Here is an 18,093-nt window from a genome sequence, read left to right on the forward strand (position 1 = left end):
GCTGTTTTGGGTTAGTTAATTAAAAACTATGATAAACTTTGATTAAAAGTTGTTCTTTTGGGAAAATGATTTTTCTTATGAACATGAAACTATATCCAAAAATCATGGTTAAACTCAAAGTGGAAGTATGTTTTTCAAAATGGTCATCAAGACGTCGTTCTTCGACTGAAATGACTACCTCTTATAAAAACGACTTGTAACTTATATTTCCGACTATAAACTTATACTTTTTCTGTTTAGAATCATAAAATAGAGTTAAATATGAAACCATAGCAATTTGATTCACTCAAAACGGATTTTAAACGAAGAAGTTATGGGTAAAACAAGATTGGATACTTTTTCTTGTTGTAGCTACGTGAAAATTGGTAACAAATCTATATTAATCATATCCTAGCTAACTTATATTGTATTATACATGTATTATAATATATTATGTAATCTTGGGATACCATAGACACGTATGCAAATGTTTTGACATATCATATCGACCCATGTGTATATATTATTTGGAACAACTATAGACACTCTATATGCAGTAATGTGGGAGTTAGCTATACAAGGTTGAGGTTGATTCCAAAAATATATATACTTTGAGTTGTGATCTAGCCTGAGACGTGTATACACTGGGCCGTGGATTGATTCAAGATAATATATATCAATTTTTTTTGTACATCTAACTTTGGACAACTAGTTGTAGGTTACTAACGAGGACAGCTGACTTAATAAACTTAAAACATCAAAATGTATTAAAAGTGTTGTAAATATATTTTGAATATACTTTGATATATATGTACATATTTGTTATAGGTTCGTGAATCGACCAGTGGCCAAGTCTTACTTTCTGACGAAGTAAAAATCTGTGAAAGTGAGTTATAGTCCCACTTTTAAAATCTAATATTTTTGGGATGAGAATACATGCAGCTTTATAAATGTTTTACAAAATAGACACAAGTACATGAAACTACTTTCTATGGTTGAATGATCGAAGCCGAATATGCTCCTTTTTGCTTGGTAGCCTAAGAATTAGGGAACATCACTAATTTTGAGAATTAATGCACGCCTAATTGACGCGAATCCTAAAGATAGATCTATTGGGCCTAACGAACCCCATCCAAAGTACCGGATGCTTTAGTACTTCGAATTCATTTTTATCATGTCCGGAGGATTTCCCGGAATGATAGGGGATATTCTTATATGCATCTTGTTAATGTCGGTTACCAGGTGTTCACCATATGAATGAATTTTATCTCTATGTATGGGATGTATATTGAAATATGAAATCTTGTGGTCTATTATTATGATTTGATAATATATAGGTTAAACCTATAACTCACCAACATTTTTGTTGACGTTTTAAGCATGTTTATTTTCAGGTGATTATTAAGAGCTTCTGCTATTGCATACTAAAATAAGGACAAGATTTGGAGTCCATGCTTGTATGATATTGTGTAAAAACTGCATTCAAGAAAACTTATTTTTGATGTAATATATTCTTATTGTAAACCATTATGTAACGGTCGTGTGTAATCGGTATATTTTAAATTATTATTATTTGATAATCTACGTAATGCTTTTTAAACTTTTATCGATAAAATAAAGGTTATGGTTATTTTAAAAATGAATGCAGTCTTTGAAAAACGTCTCATATAAAGGTCAAAACCTCGCGACGAAATCAATTAATATGGAACGTTTATAATCAATATGAACGGGACATTTCAAGGATCAATCAAATGTAAAACTTAAATCTAGCCATTAATTTTCAAGATTAGCTAGCAAATAATTAACACTAGCTAAACCCTTAATCATTTTATTAAAACATTCAACAACAATAAAATATCCCTTTTAATGTTTGTACACCATATACATTTATAAAAACAAATAAATATAATAAAATATAAGTAATTTGTAATATGTAATAATAATAATAATAATAATATTAATAATAATAATAATAATAATAATAATAATAATAATAATAATAATAATAATAATAATAATAATAATAATAATAATAATAATAATAATAATAATAATAATAATAATAATAATAAGGAATGGATGTATAATGGATCGGATATGGATCGAGTGAGGTCGTATCCATATCCATTTATTTTTTTTAATCCATATCCATATCCATATTCATTTATGTAACAACTCGTCCAAATCCATATGGACGAATACAATAACATCTGGTCCCATTGCGAGGTATTTGACCTCTATATGATACGTTTTGTAAATATTTCATTCTTTTGAAAAAGTATATCATAAATGAATATTTAAATTCAAGGTTTTCGACATATGATGATTTCTACATATAGACAATCACCGTAAATAATAGTTTACAATAATACTTCCGTTGACCATGCAGTCAAAATAGATACATGATGATGGTTTTGTGAATGCAACGTTTTCTTGAATAAACCATGTATGACTCCATGCACAAAGCTTGTCTAACATATAAGCAAATAGCGGAAGACTTCTAGGGAACCTCAGAATAAACATGCTAACAAGTGTTAACACAAAGGTTGGTGAGTTCATAGTTTTAGTGTTGCACATAATCTGTATATAAAGGTGGATCACAAGATTTCAGTTGTTTCATCCAGAAATGTTTATCGATAGATTCTACATAACAGAGCACCCTGGTAACTAAACTTTAACGCTATAATAATAATTACCCCTGTTGTTTTAATACACGCAAACCAACGTGTCGTAAACTCAAGTAACATACGTCCGTTAAAAGGCTAGCGCTCTAGCTCGGACGGGGATGTCAAGCCCTATGGATCCATATACGATTACTCGCGTCCACCAGTCCATATCTTATGTACTGGTAGTTACTAGTTACCAAAGCTAAGGGATTTTCGGTTTAAACTCAGTGTAGAATTAAGTATGTACTTGTATCCATTGCGTTTAAAATAAAGTGCATGTATTCTCAGCCTAAAAGTATATATTGCAAAAGCAATTAAAAAGGGAGCATATGAAACTCACAATACTGTATTTCGTAGTAAAAATACATATGACGTCATTGAACAAGTGCAAGGTTGGCTTTGGATTCACGAACCTATATTAAGTATATATATATTCATATATTGGTCAATATCTATCAAACAATTCAGGTCAGGTCATAGTGTATCACAATCCTAATGCTCGAGATCGATATGTAAAAGTCAACAAAAGTCAACTTGACCCAAAATGACCTCCAAAATCTATTTATGTTAAATAACCTTCGTTTTATATAATTATTTATCATATTTTATTAGCGTGATTAATACAAATCATTTATTAATAAATAAAAGTTTATATTAAAATTTATATATGATAAAAATATACTTTTATATATCTAACGTAATAAAATTTATATAGTTTACTCAATATCATAAAATATAGTGGTATGTATTATTAATGTATTTATATTACGTGTGGTAGAAATATCTTTGTATCACAATTTTATTTGATAAAATAATATTGATAATAATAATAAGTAAAAGTTGTATTATTTTGTAATAATAATAATAATAATAATAATAATAATAATAATATTGATTATTAAATAATAATAATAATAATAACGATAATAACGACGATAACGATACGATAACAATAACGATAACGATAACGATAACCATTTTAACAATAATACTTTAAAATTGTAGATAGTTCAATTGACGATATCTTTTAATCCGTTCATCAAAACCATACGATATCTAAATGAAAAGTTTATAGTTTTTCGCCAGCTTTCCAACAACATGCATATCATATACCTTATCTCAATCGCATATGTATCAAATTTATAATTTATCATAAGTTGTCTAACGACAAAAATAAACATACAAGCATGCATAATCCTATAAACTCGAGCACTAGTCAGAGATACACTATTAATATATAAAAGTTAAGTTATAAGTGCTCACGTATCAATATTGAGATTCAATATTGCAGGAAAGTACGTAGACGCGACAGAGATGATAAACACTAATTTGACTCACGAGCAAAACCTCTGAACCATACCCATAACCTCCATAGCTATAACCCATAATTTCCTTAGCTCTATCCCGCTCATAAAACCCATTTTGAAAACACGCGAGCAGAACCTCGTCGTAGTATTTTATGTATAAATATTAATAATAATACTCCTAACTATAACTATAAGATAGATTAATAATATCAATCTTAATAATAATAATAATAATAATATAAATAATTTATATATAGAGAGAATTCGAGAGAGGTCGATGAAAACTGAATCAGAAATCGTGCAATTTAAAAGATTGAAACTCACCTGCCACATCATGCGATCGCATGGGGTCTTAGTCTCATGGCCATGCGATCGCATGGCCTTCTTTTCCAGTACCACACGTTTTAAATCTCAATCTTGTAACTTTATTTATATTATTTAATATATAATATATTTAATCTTTATAATTAATTAAATATTATATTATATTCTCGTGCATAGTTGATTCGTAATTTTAGCACCGATGAATTGTACGTTGACGCTCGACTTACGTGCCTGTTCCGGTTTCTCGAACGCATTTTCGTACGCTTAGAAAACTAGCACTTTACGTTTCGTGACACGTACCTTTATTAATAATTAGACTTAAATCAATGAAAAACTAACCCACTCAAAGTGTAACTTATTCATTTGAGTGTTTTGGTCATTTACTTCTTTAAATCAACTCTTCGTTATTTAACAAAGTATATTTAATAATATTAGTTTAAATCAAAACGTTTTATGACTAAGTTAAAATATATATATATATATATATATATATATATATATATATATATATATATATATATATATATATATATATATTTAGAATATTAAATTTATAATATATATGTTTGAAATATTTATCTAGTAATATAATATTTAGCTTTTTCAAACTAATTATATTTCAAAGATTATTATAATCGTTTAAATAATAGAATTTACTATGTCGTATCACGTTTACGTTTTTGAAATATATATATATGTCTAATACAAAGCTTTACTTAAATTCTTCTAATGCTATCTAATCAATTTATCTTTATAAATAACAGATTTCACTAACTCTGTTCGAAATCGTTTTCATACGATTGAAAAAAAAGATCAGTCGAATATTATGAAGTCCAGTTCTCCACTAACTTTTGTCTAACCTTCATCATCTAACACTTTACCATTTATTCCGAATACCGTTAAAATGAACGATTTCTCAAATCAACGTGGACCTCACAATAGAGACTCGTAATAATAACATAATTCTTAAGGGACTCGATAAATATCTTTTAATTTAATCGTTTAGCATTATCTTTTAACTTCGTAGCTGCATATATCAATCAGATAATCAAACCAATAAGTTTAATGCACAGTATCATTTACTTAACACTTTGTTACGTTTTCAAGTTATAGTATATATATGTATCTATTTACATATAATTGTTCGCGAATCGTTGAGAATAATCGAAGGGTAATTGAATAGTTCAAAATTTTGAGATTCAACTTCATAGACTTTGCTTATCATGTCAGAAATATTAATTCATTTATAGAATTTGGTTCAAAATAAGTCAAAATTTTCCGGGTCATCACAGTTTATAGTAATTTCATTTATCCATATCCATATCCATATCCGTCAGGTCAAGCGGGTTAATGGATAATCATCCATATCCATTTAAATTTATTTTATTTTTAACAATTATAAGCGAAATATTTCCTAATAGTTTATGTGACTGAAAGTAACATTTTTACTAATCTTTATATATAACAAATAGTCAACATAAGCCTATTAAACGTGTAAAGATAATTATTACCTGTAAGTTGATTACTTTTTAGTTAAATGGAATCACAATTAAACCACAAAAGTACGATAAATACATTTAATGTTTTAAACAAAACCAAATATAATATAAAATTTATATTTTTAGAGAAAATATATGAGTATAATTAATGAAATATTACTACATAAATGATATTAATTCGAGTAATAAATTTATATATTTAATTATTTCGGGTGAAAGCGGGTTCATCCGTGAGTGAAACTTTTCATCCATATCCATATCCATTTCAGTTCATCCATATCCGTATCCATATAGATCGTCCATATCCACAAATAATCGGGTGGATATCCACTAAATCGGGTATCTATTGCCATCCCTAATTCAATATACGTCGCACCTCTCTCATGCGAACCCTAAATCAGATTAGGTTTACAAAGGAATAAGAGTTTGATAACTAAATCAAATTACGAAATTCAGAATCTCATGTTAACGAATTTCAAAATCGTTGGCGTTATTCAGATAATTTTTTATTTAAATCGAGTTAATGTTGTTATTTCTATTGATTTTTTAATTAGGTTAATATGTTTTTTTATTCATCTTTCTGTTATTCGCTTCGTCCAGCAATTAGGTTTTCCGTGAGTCTCTTGATTGTTTAATAATCTAAGATACACGGGTTAACTTTATATGATCATGTGAAATAACCCTGAGGGTGAAATAGAGGTGTTGGTCATTCAAGTCTTTATCAACCACGAAATTCAATTGCAATTGAAATTTGCACTTATACAAAAATCCTATCAACTATTGTACCCGAAAACCAGTTGAAGAATAAATTTCATAGCATATAATGCGAGTCTTTGAAGCATTGTTGATACGTAGTACAAGGCTTTTATAGTATAATGTTTTTTTGGCAATCTCAAGTCAATACAGAGGATAATGATACTTGTAATATTCCTAAAAGATCTTAATCTTATTGTGTAGGCATTTGCTGATTTTAGCAGATATTTTATTTTGAATTTTTATGTTCTAATAGTGATACATATGTATTTGATTATTATTTTATGCTATTTTAAGATCAGCTAGCACTAATCATATAATGTGTAATAATCAATCATCATATAAAAGGTCAATTTCAACTTTACTATGACAATTTTTTTTAAAAAATTCTCGTAAATTCGCGGGTCTTAAACTAGTACATATACATATATGCAGTCGCGGAGCCATGTTAATGGTTGGGGGCATGTGACCCCAACGTTTTTTTAAGAATACATACCTTATATGTGTAAATGTATCCCAGAAGGTATGATAGTTCAATGGTTTTCTCTTAATGTTAATGAAAGGAGGGTCCCGAGCTCGATTCTTGACTCCTATATTTTTTTTCGCCATATAAGTTTTACCAATTTCTAATTTGTACCAACATAAATTTTCTTTTACCAAGTTATAGGTACGTATAACTAGTTTCTACTTTGTACCAACCTAATTTTTTATTTATCAATTTCTACTTTGGTATAAATTTTTAATATATCTTTTCTTTAAAATTTAGGTTGTGATATAATGTTATTGAAACACTTCATTCAAATCTAGATGAGCTATCAGTTACCTTTGATCAATACAACAACAACAAAACCCAATAACACAATGAGTGGTGTATGTGAAGGTGAGATGTAGACAATCCTTTCCCTATCCGAGAATAAAAGACAAGTCCACCCATAGTGAAAAACACTCTCAAAAGTAGAGAAAATCATCACTCTCTCTATTCGACGGATAGAGAGATTGCTTCCGAGTGGACCTCCGGCCAATAAGTAGGAAATTTAAAAAAAAAAATTTAAATTAAAAATAAATTTGAGACTCCATGAAAATGGTAAAATCAAATTTCCATGAGTTTTAAATTCTACCTGAAATTTAATTTAGGCTCTAGGAGTCAGTCAAATCGCCATTAAAGTATAAATTCCATGTTTATCAAAAAAGATATTATATTAGACAATTGTGTTATAAAATAACTTGATTTTTTATGTTTGTACTTGATCATATTTTATCATTATTTTTTTGTGACACTATATATATAAACTAGTCTGGATCCGGTCCGCGCGATACGGCGGGGGCTTTCGGCCTGCGTATTCATATTTAACGTAGCTTTACGTATTTATAGAAGGGAAAACGGCCCATGTGTTAAGCGCCGTTGGTGTTGTCGTCTTTATTGTTTTTTAAAATCTGTCCGGTTCGAACGTAGTTAGTTTCATTTTGTTGATAAAATTATTTCGAGTCTGACGGTGATGGCGAAAACTATAACTCGCGGCGAGCAGGAAGATACGGGCTGTCATTGTTTTTAGCGTTTCTTAAAAAGTGTCTGTTTCAAACGTACTTTTTATCGTTTTGTTCATAAAATTATTTCGAGTATGACGCTCATGTCGAAAAAATTTAACTCGCGGCGAGCGGCAAGATACGGGTTGTCGTTGTGTTTAGCGTTTTTTGAGATGTGTCCGTTTCGCGTATAGTTAGTCCCGTTGGGTTGGTAATATTTTTTCGAGTTGAACGGTGGTCTCGGAAAAATTTAACTCGCACCAAGCAAGTAGATAGGACCCGTTATAAATTCGGGTGGAATTAGTTTCTTTTATTTTTATAAAATTATCTATTTACACTATTTACTCCTGAAAAAGTGTAAACTTAAAGGGCTGTTGTGGAAATATAGCCGAAGTTGAGGGACCGTTTGTAATGTGAACGCAAACTTAAAACGACAATTCGATATAACTGAAACGACGTAAGTGGCCACCACTTTTAATATATAAGGAGTAATAAATATTATTTTTTGACACCATTCATCAAATTTTCTGGCTCCGACTCTGCGTATATGATTGAAATTTGAATCGAAATATGGGAAAATGAGCTGACGTTAATATCAGATTGGGAAACGCAATCGGTGTTGCTTCGGGTTAATAAAAAAGTCATATACTCCATGTATCTTCTACTTTTAGTTTAATTTAAAATATTAATAATTATAATTATAATTAATATTAATATTAATAATTAATAATTAATAATAATAATAATAACAATATAAATATAAATATAATATAATATAATATAATATAAATATAAATGTAAAAATAAACAAAGAAGGCTCCCGCATTTGCTTTCATAGGCCCATTAACTAAATTACCATTGGGCCTCATGGGACTAGGGTAACCGAACGTAGGGTTTCTTCGCACATCTACATCCACATCTTCATTTTTTCTATCAATTTCTACATCTACATCACCTGCTTCATTTTTTTCAAATCACACTACATCCACATCTTCTCTCCATCAGTTTCTTACTTTCTTTCCTTTCCTTTTTTTTTTTTTTTCCTTTTCTATTTTGTTATTTGTCTGAATGATGTCTTTGTTACATATCGATTCGAAAACTCAAAGATCTATTTGCAATAGATCTGAAGTTTTTTAGATCGAAAAACATAAAAAGACAAAATTTTTATCATATGCATCAAACTTATTGTTTTTTTTGTGTGCTGATATTTCGATTTTTTACTGTTGAGTAATTGTTGTTCTAGTGCAAGTTTTGTTTTTATATCTTTGCATACATCTAAATCATGTCAATTCGTTTAAAAGATGAGTTAACTTGGCAAAAATATGTACTTTCAATTATCTTGAATCTATCTAATGAAGTTTTAAAAGCAAAAAACTTTTGAATTCATTAATTATTTATAATTTTGATGCTTCTTTTTTCTTAACTTATTTTTTGTTTTAATTACAATTACAATTACAATGTATTGTATTTATTTCATTGACGATATGCTATGTTAAGTTTTCATTAATTTTAAGCTGTTGGGATAACAATTCAAAATCTTTATAATCGTCTAGATTTTCCTAAGCTTAAAAAATTAAAAGATCTATTGCCTTATAAATCAATCTTTTTTGTTTAAAAGATTAACTTATTTATTTATTTAAATAAAGACCAAGTCATTCTCTTTTATGTCATTATTTTATTTTTTAAAAGGATATTTTTGTCTTTTCAAATGCCTTTTTATATGCTCCCGTCTCCATCCGTTCGTATATGCGTAATTTTTCCAGATGGTTCTGGATATTTTTCACTAAGAGCAACATTTCCAAATTTCAAATTTCATTTTCCAAATTTCCCCAAATTTCACCGCCAAAGTCTCTCACTTGTATATATATTATTAATACATATCATTTCTACCCAAATTACTGTAGAAGGCATCAATTCTCTCCTTGCTTCAATCAATCTCTTCTTTTCTTCAGGTGTTCTCTCATTCATAAGTACTAACTAACTCAAACCTAATTTTGATTTAAGTAATAGCTTCGTTAAATACTATTTATATGTTGATTCATGCATGATTTTTTCTGATTTGACTGATATTTATTTCGAAACTCTATAGATACTTATGTTCATGTATTTTTTGCATATGTATGTTCTGTTAAAATACAATGCAAATTTAGATAATATGGAATTAGTAATGTATATAAATATCTAGATATTAAAATGTAAAAGAAATATCTAGATATTAATATATATATGAAGAAAAATCTAGATGTTAAAATGAAAAAATCTAGATATTTTTATGTGATAAAAATATCTAGATATTTATCCATGGAAAAATCTAGTGTGTAGAAGTTTCCATGGAGTATTATAAATATGGGTGTTGATTTCATTTGTGTGTAAGGTGTGAGTAAGTGAAGTAAGTTGTGAGAGTTGTGAGGAAGTTGTGAAAAGAGTGAGTTGAGAAGTAGAGAAGAAGTAAGAAGTGGGAGAAGAGTGTGAGTAGAGAAGAAAAACTTGTAAGTAAGTAATATTGTAATTGTATTTTGTATTAATATAAGCGTTTTTGTTAAGTTTCCCGATCAAGCTTTAATTTTGTGTTTAAGTTCTTAGTGCACTTTTGTTGTTCTTATTATATGGTCGGCTCTGCCGTCTAAGTGATATATGGTCGGTTATACCGCCTGAATTATATATGGTCGACACTGTCGCCTCACTATTATTGTGCACTAAGGATTCATAAAATTAAAGGCTAACCAACGTCAAAGTGTTGGTCTAGTGAGTGAGTATAAACTAGGTCCTCTATAGTGGGTGTGTTGGGCTCGTTTAAGCTTCCAACAATTGGTATCAGAGCGGGTCGTTCGGGACCATTTCTAGTGGAGGAAATCGGTAAACGTTGAACGTTTACATCGACTTGTTTTCACCAAGGCTCTAAGGGAGATTCTGTCGGAGCACAGTTAGGAACTGTGAAAGCTCATCGGTCAGGGACCAAGCTTATTGGACGTTGGACGTCATGATGGCAGATCTTGCTAGTACGAGCAGTGGAATCAAGAGTCTCAATAACCATAACTATGGTTATTGGCGAACTTGTATAGAATCTTACCTACAAGGACAGGATTTATGGGAAATAGTTGCTGGTAGTGACACAATGCCTCCACCGAAAGAAAATGCCGAAGCCTTGAGAAAATGAAACATTAAGGCCGAAAAGGCTTTATTTATACTGAAGACTACAATCGAGGAGGATCTATTGGAGCACATCCGTGACGAGAAAACACCGAAGGCAGCTTGGGAAACTTTTGACAAGTTATTTTCAAAGAAGAATGAAGCACGCCTCCAGCTCTTGGAAAATGAGCTCGCAGGTATCTCACAAGGAAGTTTGTCTATTTCCCAGTATTTCACCAAGGTGAAATCTATTTGCCGTGAGATATCTCAGCTTGCTCCTGAAGAGAAAGTGAGTGATGCAAGGATGAAGAGAATTATCATCCATGGCTTAAGATCCGAGTATAATGGATTTATAGCCGCTGTGAGAGGATGGCCTACTCAACCATCATTAATAGAGCTGGAGAATCTATTGGCTAATCAAGAGGCATTAGCCAAGCAGATGAATGAAGTAACCATAAAAGACGGAGAAGATGCACTTTTCACCAATAAGAAGAAAGCAACATCTCGAAGACAAGAGGCGATGATAGAAAGTAAGACATATGGGTGGAAGGGTCACCCAAAATCAAAAGGCAACGCTTCAGGGGGAGCTCAACAAGGAAGAAGAGACCATCGCCAACAATACGGGAAAAATGATAAGAGAAAGAATGGTGAATGCTTCAATTGTGGCAAGAAGGGTCATTTTGCTCGAGATTGTAGATTCCCCAGAAGGCGAACTTTCGAAGGAAATGTGTCCGCCGCAAGAGATGAGAAGAAAGAGGTCACATTCGAAGCAACCATTAATGGGGAAACATGGGATGCAGAAGCTGGACTCTCTGTTGAAGCTGACATAGATGATCAAGCTCTTACAACAACTTTAAAGTCAAAAATAAACTACAAAGATGATTGGATCATCGATTCTGGGTGCTCAAATCATATGACCAACGATGGGACGAAGCTGCAAGAAATGGAGGATTACAAAGGAAAGAAAGTCGTGTTGACAGCCAACAATTCAAGGTTGTCTATTTCTCACATTGGAAAGACAATAATTCCAAGTGAAGGCGACTCTCATAAGCTCCAACTCGGGAAGGTGTATCTTGTCCCTGGCCTAAAGAAGAATTTACTGTCAGTACCACAATTAACAGCAGAAGGGAACTATGTGCTCTTTGGACCAGAAGATGTGTCCGTATTCAAGAGAGTGAAGGTGGTTGGCAATCCAATTATGCAAGGAAGAAGAATAGAGTCGGTCTATGTACTATCTGCTGAAACAGCATATGTGGATAAGACTCGAAAAAATGAGACGGCTGATCTTTGACATGAACGTCTTGGGCATGTGGGCTACAACAAGTTAAAGGAGATGATGGTGAAACACGTAGTAAATGGGCTTCCTCAAATTGATATCCGAATAGATACAATATGTGTTGGATGTCAATTTGGCAAAGCTCACCAATTGCCATTCAAGGAGTCACAACATCAGTCCAAGACACCACTAGAGCTCATACACTCAGACGTCTTTGGCCCAGTAAAACAAACATCACTTGGAGGTATGAAGTATATGGTGACATTCATTGATGACTTCTCAAGGTATGTGTGGGTTTACTTCATGAAAGAAAAGTCAAGAGACTTTTCTGAAGTTTAAAGAGTTCAAGAAGAAGATAGAAAGTGAGCTCAATTATAAGATTCGATGCTTACGCACAGATAATGGAGGAGAATATTTATCAACCGAGTTCAATATCTATCTTGAGAAGCACAAGATCAGAAGGCAATTAACTTGCCCAAATACTCCACAACAGAATGGAGTGGCAGAACGCAAGAATCGTCACCTTGCTGAAACTTGTCGAAGTATGCTTCATGGTAAGAATGTACCAGGAAGATTTTGGGCCGAATGTATGAGGACGGCGTCGTACGTGATTAACAGACTCCCACAAACAAAGTTGGGATATATTTCACCATATGAAAGATTATGGAAGATCAAGCCAACCGTCAACCATCTCAAGGTTTTTGGATGTGTATGTTATGTCTTCGTACCAGATCATCTACGAAGCAAATTTGATAAGAAGGCAATTCGGTGCATTTTTGTCGGTTATGATGAATCAAGAAAAGGATGGAGATGTTGTGATCCAAATACTGGAAAGTGTCATACTTCAAGAAATGTGGTATTTGATGAAGCTTCTTCATGGTGGTCACCTCAAAAGATAGAGCTTCTAGAATCTCATGGATTTGAAGAAGTTCCAGAAGAGAAAGAAGAACATAAAGAGCACATATCGGATCCAATTAAAGAAGGAGATGGATCGTACTCTAAGGAAACGAGTCCTTGGAAAACTGGGGTACATCAATCTACATCCGAAGAGGTTCGTCCAAGCCAAATGGATGCCGAGGAGCATGTGCAAGAATTACGGAGATCAACAAGGCCGAGGCAACCTAATCAGAGGTATGCCAATTCTGCTCATGTGGATGAATCAATACCTATTGAGCCTTCCACTTATGAAGAAGCAGCACAAAGTCAAGAATGGCAGAAAGCGATGAAAGAAGAAATTAATGCACTAAAAGAAAACCAGACATGGAGTTTAGTTCCAAAGCCAAAAGATGTAAAACCAATATCTTGTAAATGGGTTTACAAGGTGAAGACTCGATCAGATGGCTCCGTTGAAAGGTATAAAGCTTGACTTGTTGCTAGAGGTTTTTCTCAACAATATGGGCTAGATTATGAAGAAACGTTTAGTCCAGTGGCGAAGATCACAACAATTCGAGCTCTACTAGCTTTAGCCGCTAGCAAATCTTGAAAGTTGTGGCAGATGGATGTCAAGAACGCTTTCTTACATGGAGAACTTGACAAAGACATTTATATGGAGCAACCAAGAGGCTTAGAGAACAAGATCCATCCTGAGCATGTCTGCAAATTAAAGAAAGCACTATACGGTTTGAAGCAGGCTCCAAGAGCTTGGTACGGGAAGATTAGCGAGTTCTTAGTACAAAGTGGTTTCACAGTTGCTCCTTCAAATTCTAGTTTATTTGTGAAACAAGATCAAGGAAAACTAGCCATATTGCTAGTATATGTGGATGACTTAATCATCACGGGAGATCACTATGAGGAGATCCAAAGAACAAGAGAGAATCTGTCTATCAGATTTCATATGAAGGAGCTTGGAGAACTCAAACATTTTCTTGGACTCGAAATAGAGCAGAAAAGAGAAGGATTATTTCTGGGACAACAGAAATATGCGCGAGATCTTTTACAAAAGTACGGAATGCTTAATTGCAAACCTATCTCAACTCCGTGGATCCGAATACAAAACTACGAGCAGATGAAGGAAAAAGTCTTCAAGATGTTACCATGTATCGAAAGATGGTCGGAAGTCTTATTTATCTCACACTAAGCCGGCCAGATATATCTTATGCAGTTGGAGTGGTTAGTCGATACATGAGCAATCCGAAGAAGCCTCACCTTGATGTTGTACGACGCATCTTAAGGTATGTTAAAGGCACTATTAACTTTGGCATTTTGTACAAGAAAACAAAAGAATGTCACGTGACTGGATATTGTGACGCTGATTACGCTGGAGACTATGATACACGATGATCAACAACTGGATACATGTTTAGTCTTGGATCGGGAGTAATATCATGGTGCAGCAAGAGACAACCAACTGTATCCTTATCAAGCACCGAAGCAGAATATCGATCGACATCATCAGCAACACAAGAAATTACATGGTTGAAACAACTAATGGAAGATCTTCATCAATCAACAGACTATCAAGTAGAGCTTTTCTGTGATAACCTATCAGCTATACGTCTAGCAGAGAATCCAGTCTTTCACGCAAGAACAAAACATATAGAAGTACACTATCACTATGTTCGCGAGAAGGTCTTTGAAGGGGAGATCAAGATGGTGCCAACAAAGACAGATGAACAAGTTGCAGATATATTCACCAAGAGCCTAAGTAAACCAAAGTTTACAAAATTCAGAGAAGCACTTGGAATGGTCTGCAAGACATCATTGGAAGAAAATTTGCATTGAGGGGGAGTGTTAAAATACAATGCAAATTTAGATAATATGGAATTAGTAATGTATATAAATATCTAGATATTAAAATGTAAAAGAAATATCTAGATATTAATATATATATGAAGAAAAATCTAGATGTTAAAATGAAAAAATCTAGATATTTTTATATGGTAAAAATATCTAGATATTTATCCATGGAAAAATCTAGTGTGTAGAAGTTTTCATTGAGTAGTATAAATATGGGTGTTGATTTCATTTGTGTGTAAGGTGTGAGTAAGTGAAGTAAGTTGTGAGAGTTGTGAGGAAGTTGTGAAAAGAGTGAGTTGAGAAGTAGAGAAGAAGTAAGAAGTGAGAGAAGAGTGTGAGTAGAGAGGAAAAACTTGTAAGTAAGTAATATTATAATTGTATTTTGTATTAATATAAGTGTTTTTGTTAAGTTTCCCGATCAAGCCTTAATTTTGTGTTTAAGTTCTTAGTGCACTTTTGTTGTTCTTATTATATGGTCGGCTCTGCCGCCTAAGTGATATATGGTCGGTTATACCGCCTGAATTATATATGGTCGACACTGTCGCCTCACTATTATTGTGCACTAAGGATTCATAAAATTAAAGGCTAACCAACGTCAAAGTGTTGGTCTAGTGAGTGAGTATAACCTAGGTCCTCTATAGTGGGTGTGTTGGGCTCGTTGAAGCTTCCAACATGTTCGATAGAAGGCATTAATCTGCTTTTTATCAATTTCGTGCTTACTAATTCCGATTCAAGTAATAGCTTATGTTCATGTATTTTGATAGAAGGCATTAATATGCTTTTATCAATTTTGTGCTTTTATCAACATGTGTCGTATTCATCAAATCTTATGACATCTGATCTTAAATTATTTTTGAAAGTTTGTAATTATATATTGCTTTGTATATCTTCATGTTTGATTCATCTGATCTGTTAGAAGTTATTTATCAAAGTGTGTAGATAGATAGTGATCTGTTAGAATTGATAGTGTGTATGTGTCTATAGAGCTTATATAGATCGATATGTATATGTTATTTATACATATATGTGTCTTATATGTATATGAACTGTATTTTGATGATTATATTCATCAAATATTTTTACATCCGATTTGAAAGAAATTAGTTTTGAAAGTTAATGCTTAGGTTTTGTGTATGTTCATGCTTAGGTTTTGTGTTTATGTATTTATGTAGATATATATATATGCATGTCTATTTATATGTCTCTATGTATATGAGTTGATTTATGATAATGTTTATATGTGTATCTATTGAATATATATGTCAATTTTCTGTTTCAGGACCATTAATTGGTTAAAAACAATGGATAAAACGAAGGAAACTGCTGCTGCAAAAAACAAAGGAAAAGACCCAATGGAGGTCGATAATTCTTCCGTTAAGGATAGAGGTAATCGTATATTTCCAATTATTGAAACATATATTTTTTATGCATTATTATGTTATTATTTAAATTGACTGTAATGTACGATATTTGTTTTGTTTAACATGACTATAGGCTTTGATGCTACCTACCTTAAGGCTTCTATGATTCTAGCGAATACTTCATTCTACAATTCTGTGAAATCAGCTGAAAGTTGTCTGTACAAGATGTTTTCTATTAATGAAACACTAAATGAACAAGTTGGTTATGTGGATGCATTTGTTGAGAGTAGCAGTGGAAAGGTAAAAACATTGATAAACGGTTGTAAGAAGCAGTTCAAAGCTTTGGATAAAGAATTTCAAGTAAAGGCTAGTAAGATCAATATAAGTGTTGCTCTTATAGAAGAGAATAAAGTTCTAACTGACACAGATGAGAAAGTTGCTGTCTCAGGTATCTTTTTGTCTATAATTTTGACTAAAAGTTGCGAAACAACCTTTTTTTATGATTGTTATTTACATTTACTGTGATTTTTGACTTTTCATTGCAGAGATTGATTTACATAAGTCTTTGCTTTTAGCAAAGAAGTCTTTCAAAAAGTCCGTTGCATCTGTGGATAAGTGTATGAATATGATTTATTCTATCAACACAGCATTATATCACGCTGGTGCATACGAATTTGTTCTCGACACTAAAGCGGCTGGATTTAAAGGGCTGATCAGTTTGGTGTCTTGGCTTACGGAAGCAGCAGAAGCTGCAGATGCTGAAAATGTTGATGTGCCAGCTGCTGTAAAAAAAAATGAAGTCCCAACACATGGCGGTGTCTTCTAAATCTGTTTCCAGTCACATCTAAGATGGAAACAAAAGTCACAAATGATGTGCCAGCTGCTGGGAATAAAAATAAAGTCCCAACACATGATAGTGTACTTCTAGATTTGTTTCCAGTCACATCTAAGATGGAAACAAAAGTCTCAAATGCTGCTGCTCCTATAGTACATGATTCTGATTTTGAAGGGCCTAGTAATGTCTTAGGTTTATTTCCAACATGGTTGGCTACTAAGGATACAAAAGCTAGTGCTAGTGGTCATGATGAAGCTAGTGGGTCAACTGTTGGTAGAGATGAAAAGGGTAAGAAATTTTTATTTTTTTTATATTTTGTTTGAGACTTATATTAAAACTTTGCTAACTCTTTGTTTATGTTGCAGTTTTTGTCGCTCGTGAATTTCTGAATAATGTCAAATTGGAAGCGGATAATGTTCAAACTTATTCTCCAGTTATGGATGAAATTACTTAATCAGCCTGGTAATTTCTGAAGATTTAGAAATGCATCTAATGGATGTTATTGATACTTATTTAAATGGATCACTTGATAGTGATATATACATGAATATACATGAAGGGTTTAAGGTATCAGAAGCATCTAATGCAAAACACAAGAAAATGTATTCCATTAAATCACAAAGATTTTTATATGGGTTGATAAAATGGTATAACCGATTAAGTGATTACTTGATAAGAAAAAGGGTATACAAATAATCTTATTT

The 18,093-nt window shown here is 32.1% G+C and overlaps 1 protein-coding gene across 1 annotated transcript; it reads left to right on the forward strand.

Annotated features, from left to right (window-relative positions):
• Positions 1-9,752: 9,752 nt before the first annotated feature.
• On the forward strand, positions 9,753-17,599 carry LOC139899300 (uncharacterized). The gene is made up of 4 exons (XM_071882126.1): positions 9,753-10,022; positions 16,473-16,579; positions 16,688-17,002; positions 17,100-17,599. The coding sequence occupies exons 1-4, from the start codon at positions 9,799-9,801 to the stop codon at positions 17,378-17,380; spliced, it is 927 nt and encodes a 308-aa protein (XP_071738227.1). The 5' UTR covers positions 9,753-9,798; the 3' UTR covers positions 17,381-17,599.
• Positions 17,600-18,093: the final 494 nt, after the last annotated feature.

Source organism: Rutidosis leptorrhynchoides, chromosome 3 (assembly GCF_046630445.1).
Source record: "Rutidosis leptorrhynchoides isolate AG116_Rl617_1_P2 chromosome 3, CSIRO_AGI_Rlap_v1, whole genome shotgun sequence".
In the NCBI taxonomy this organism is placed as follows: domain Eukaryota; kingdom Viridiplantae; phylum Streptophyta; class Magnoliopsida; order Asterales; family Asteraceae; genus Rutidosis; species Rutidosis leptorrhynchoides.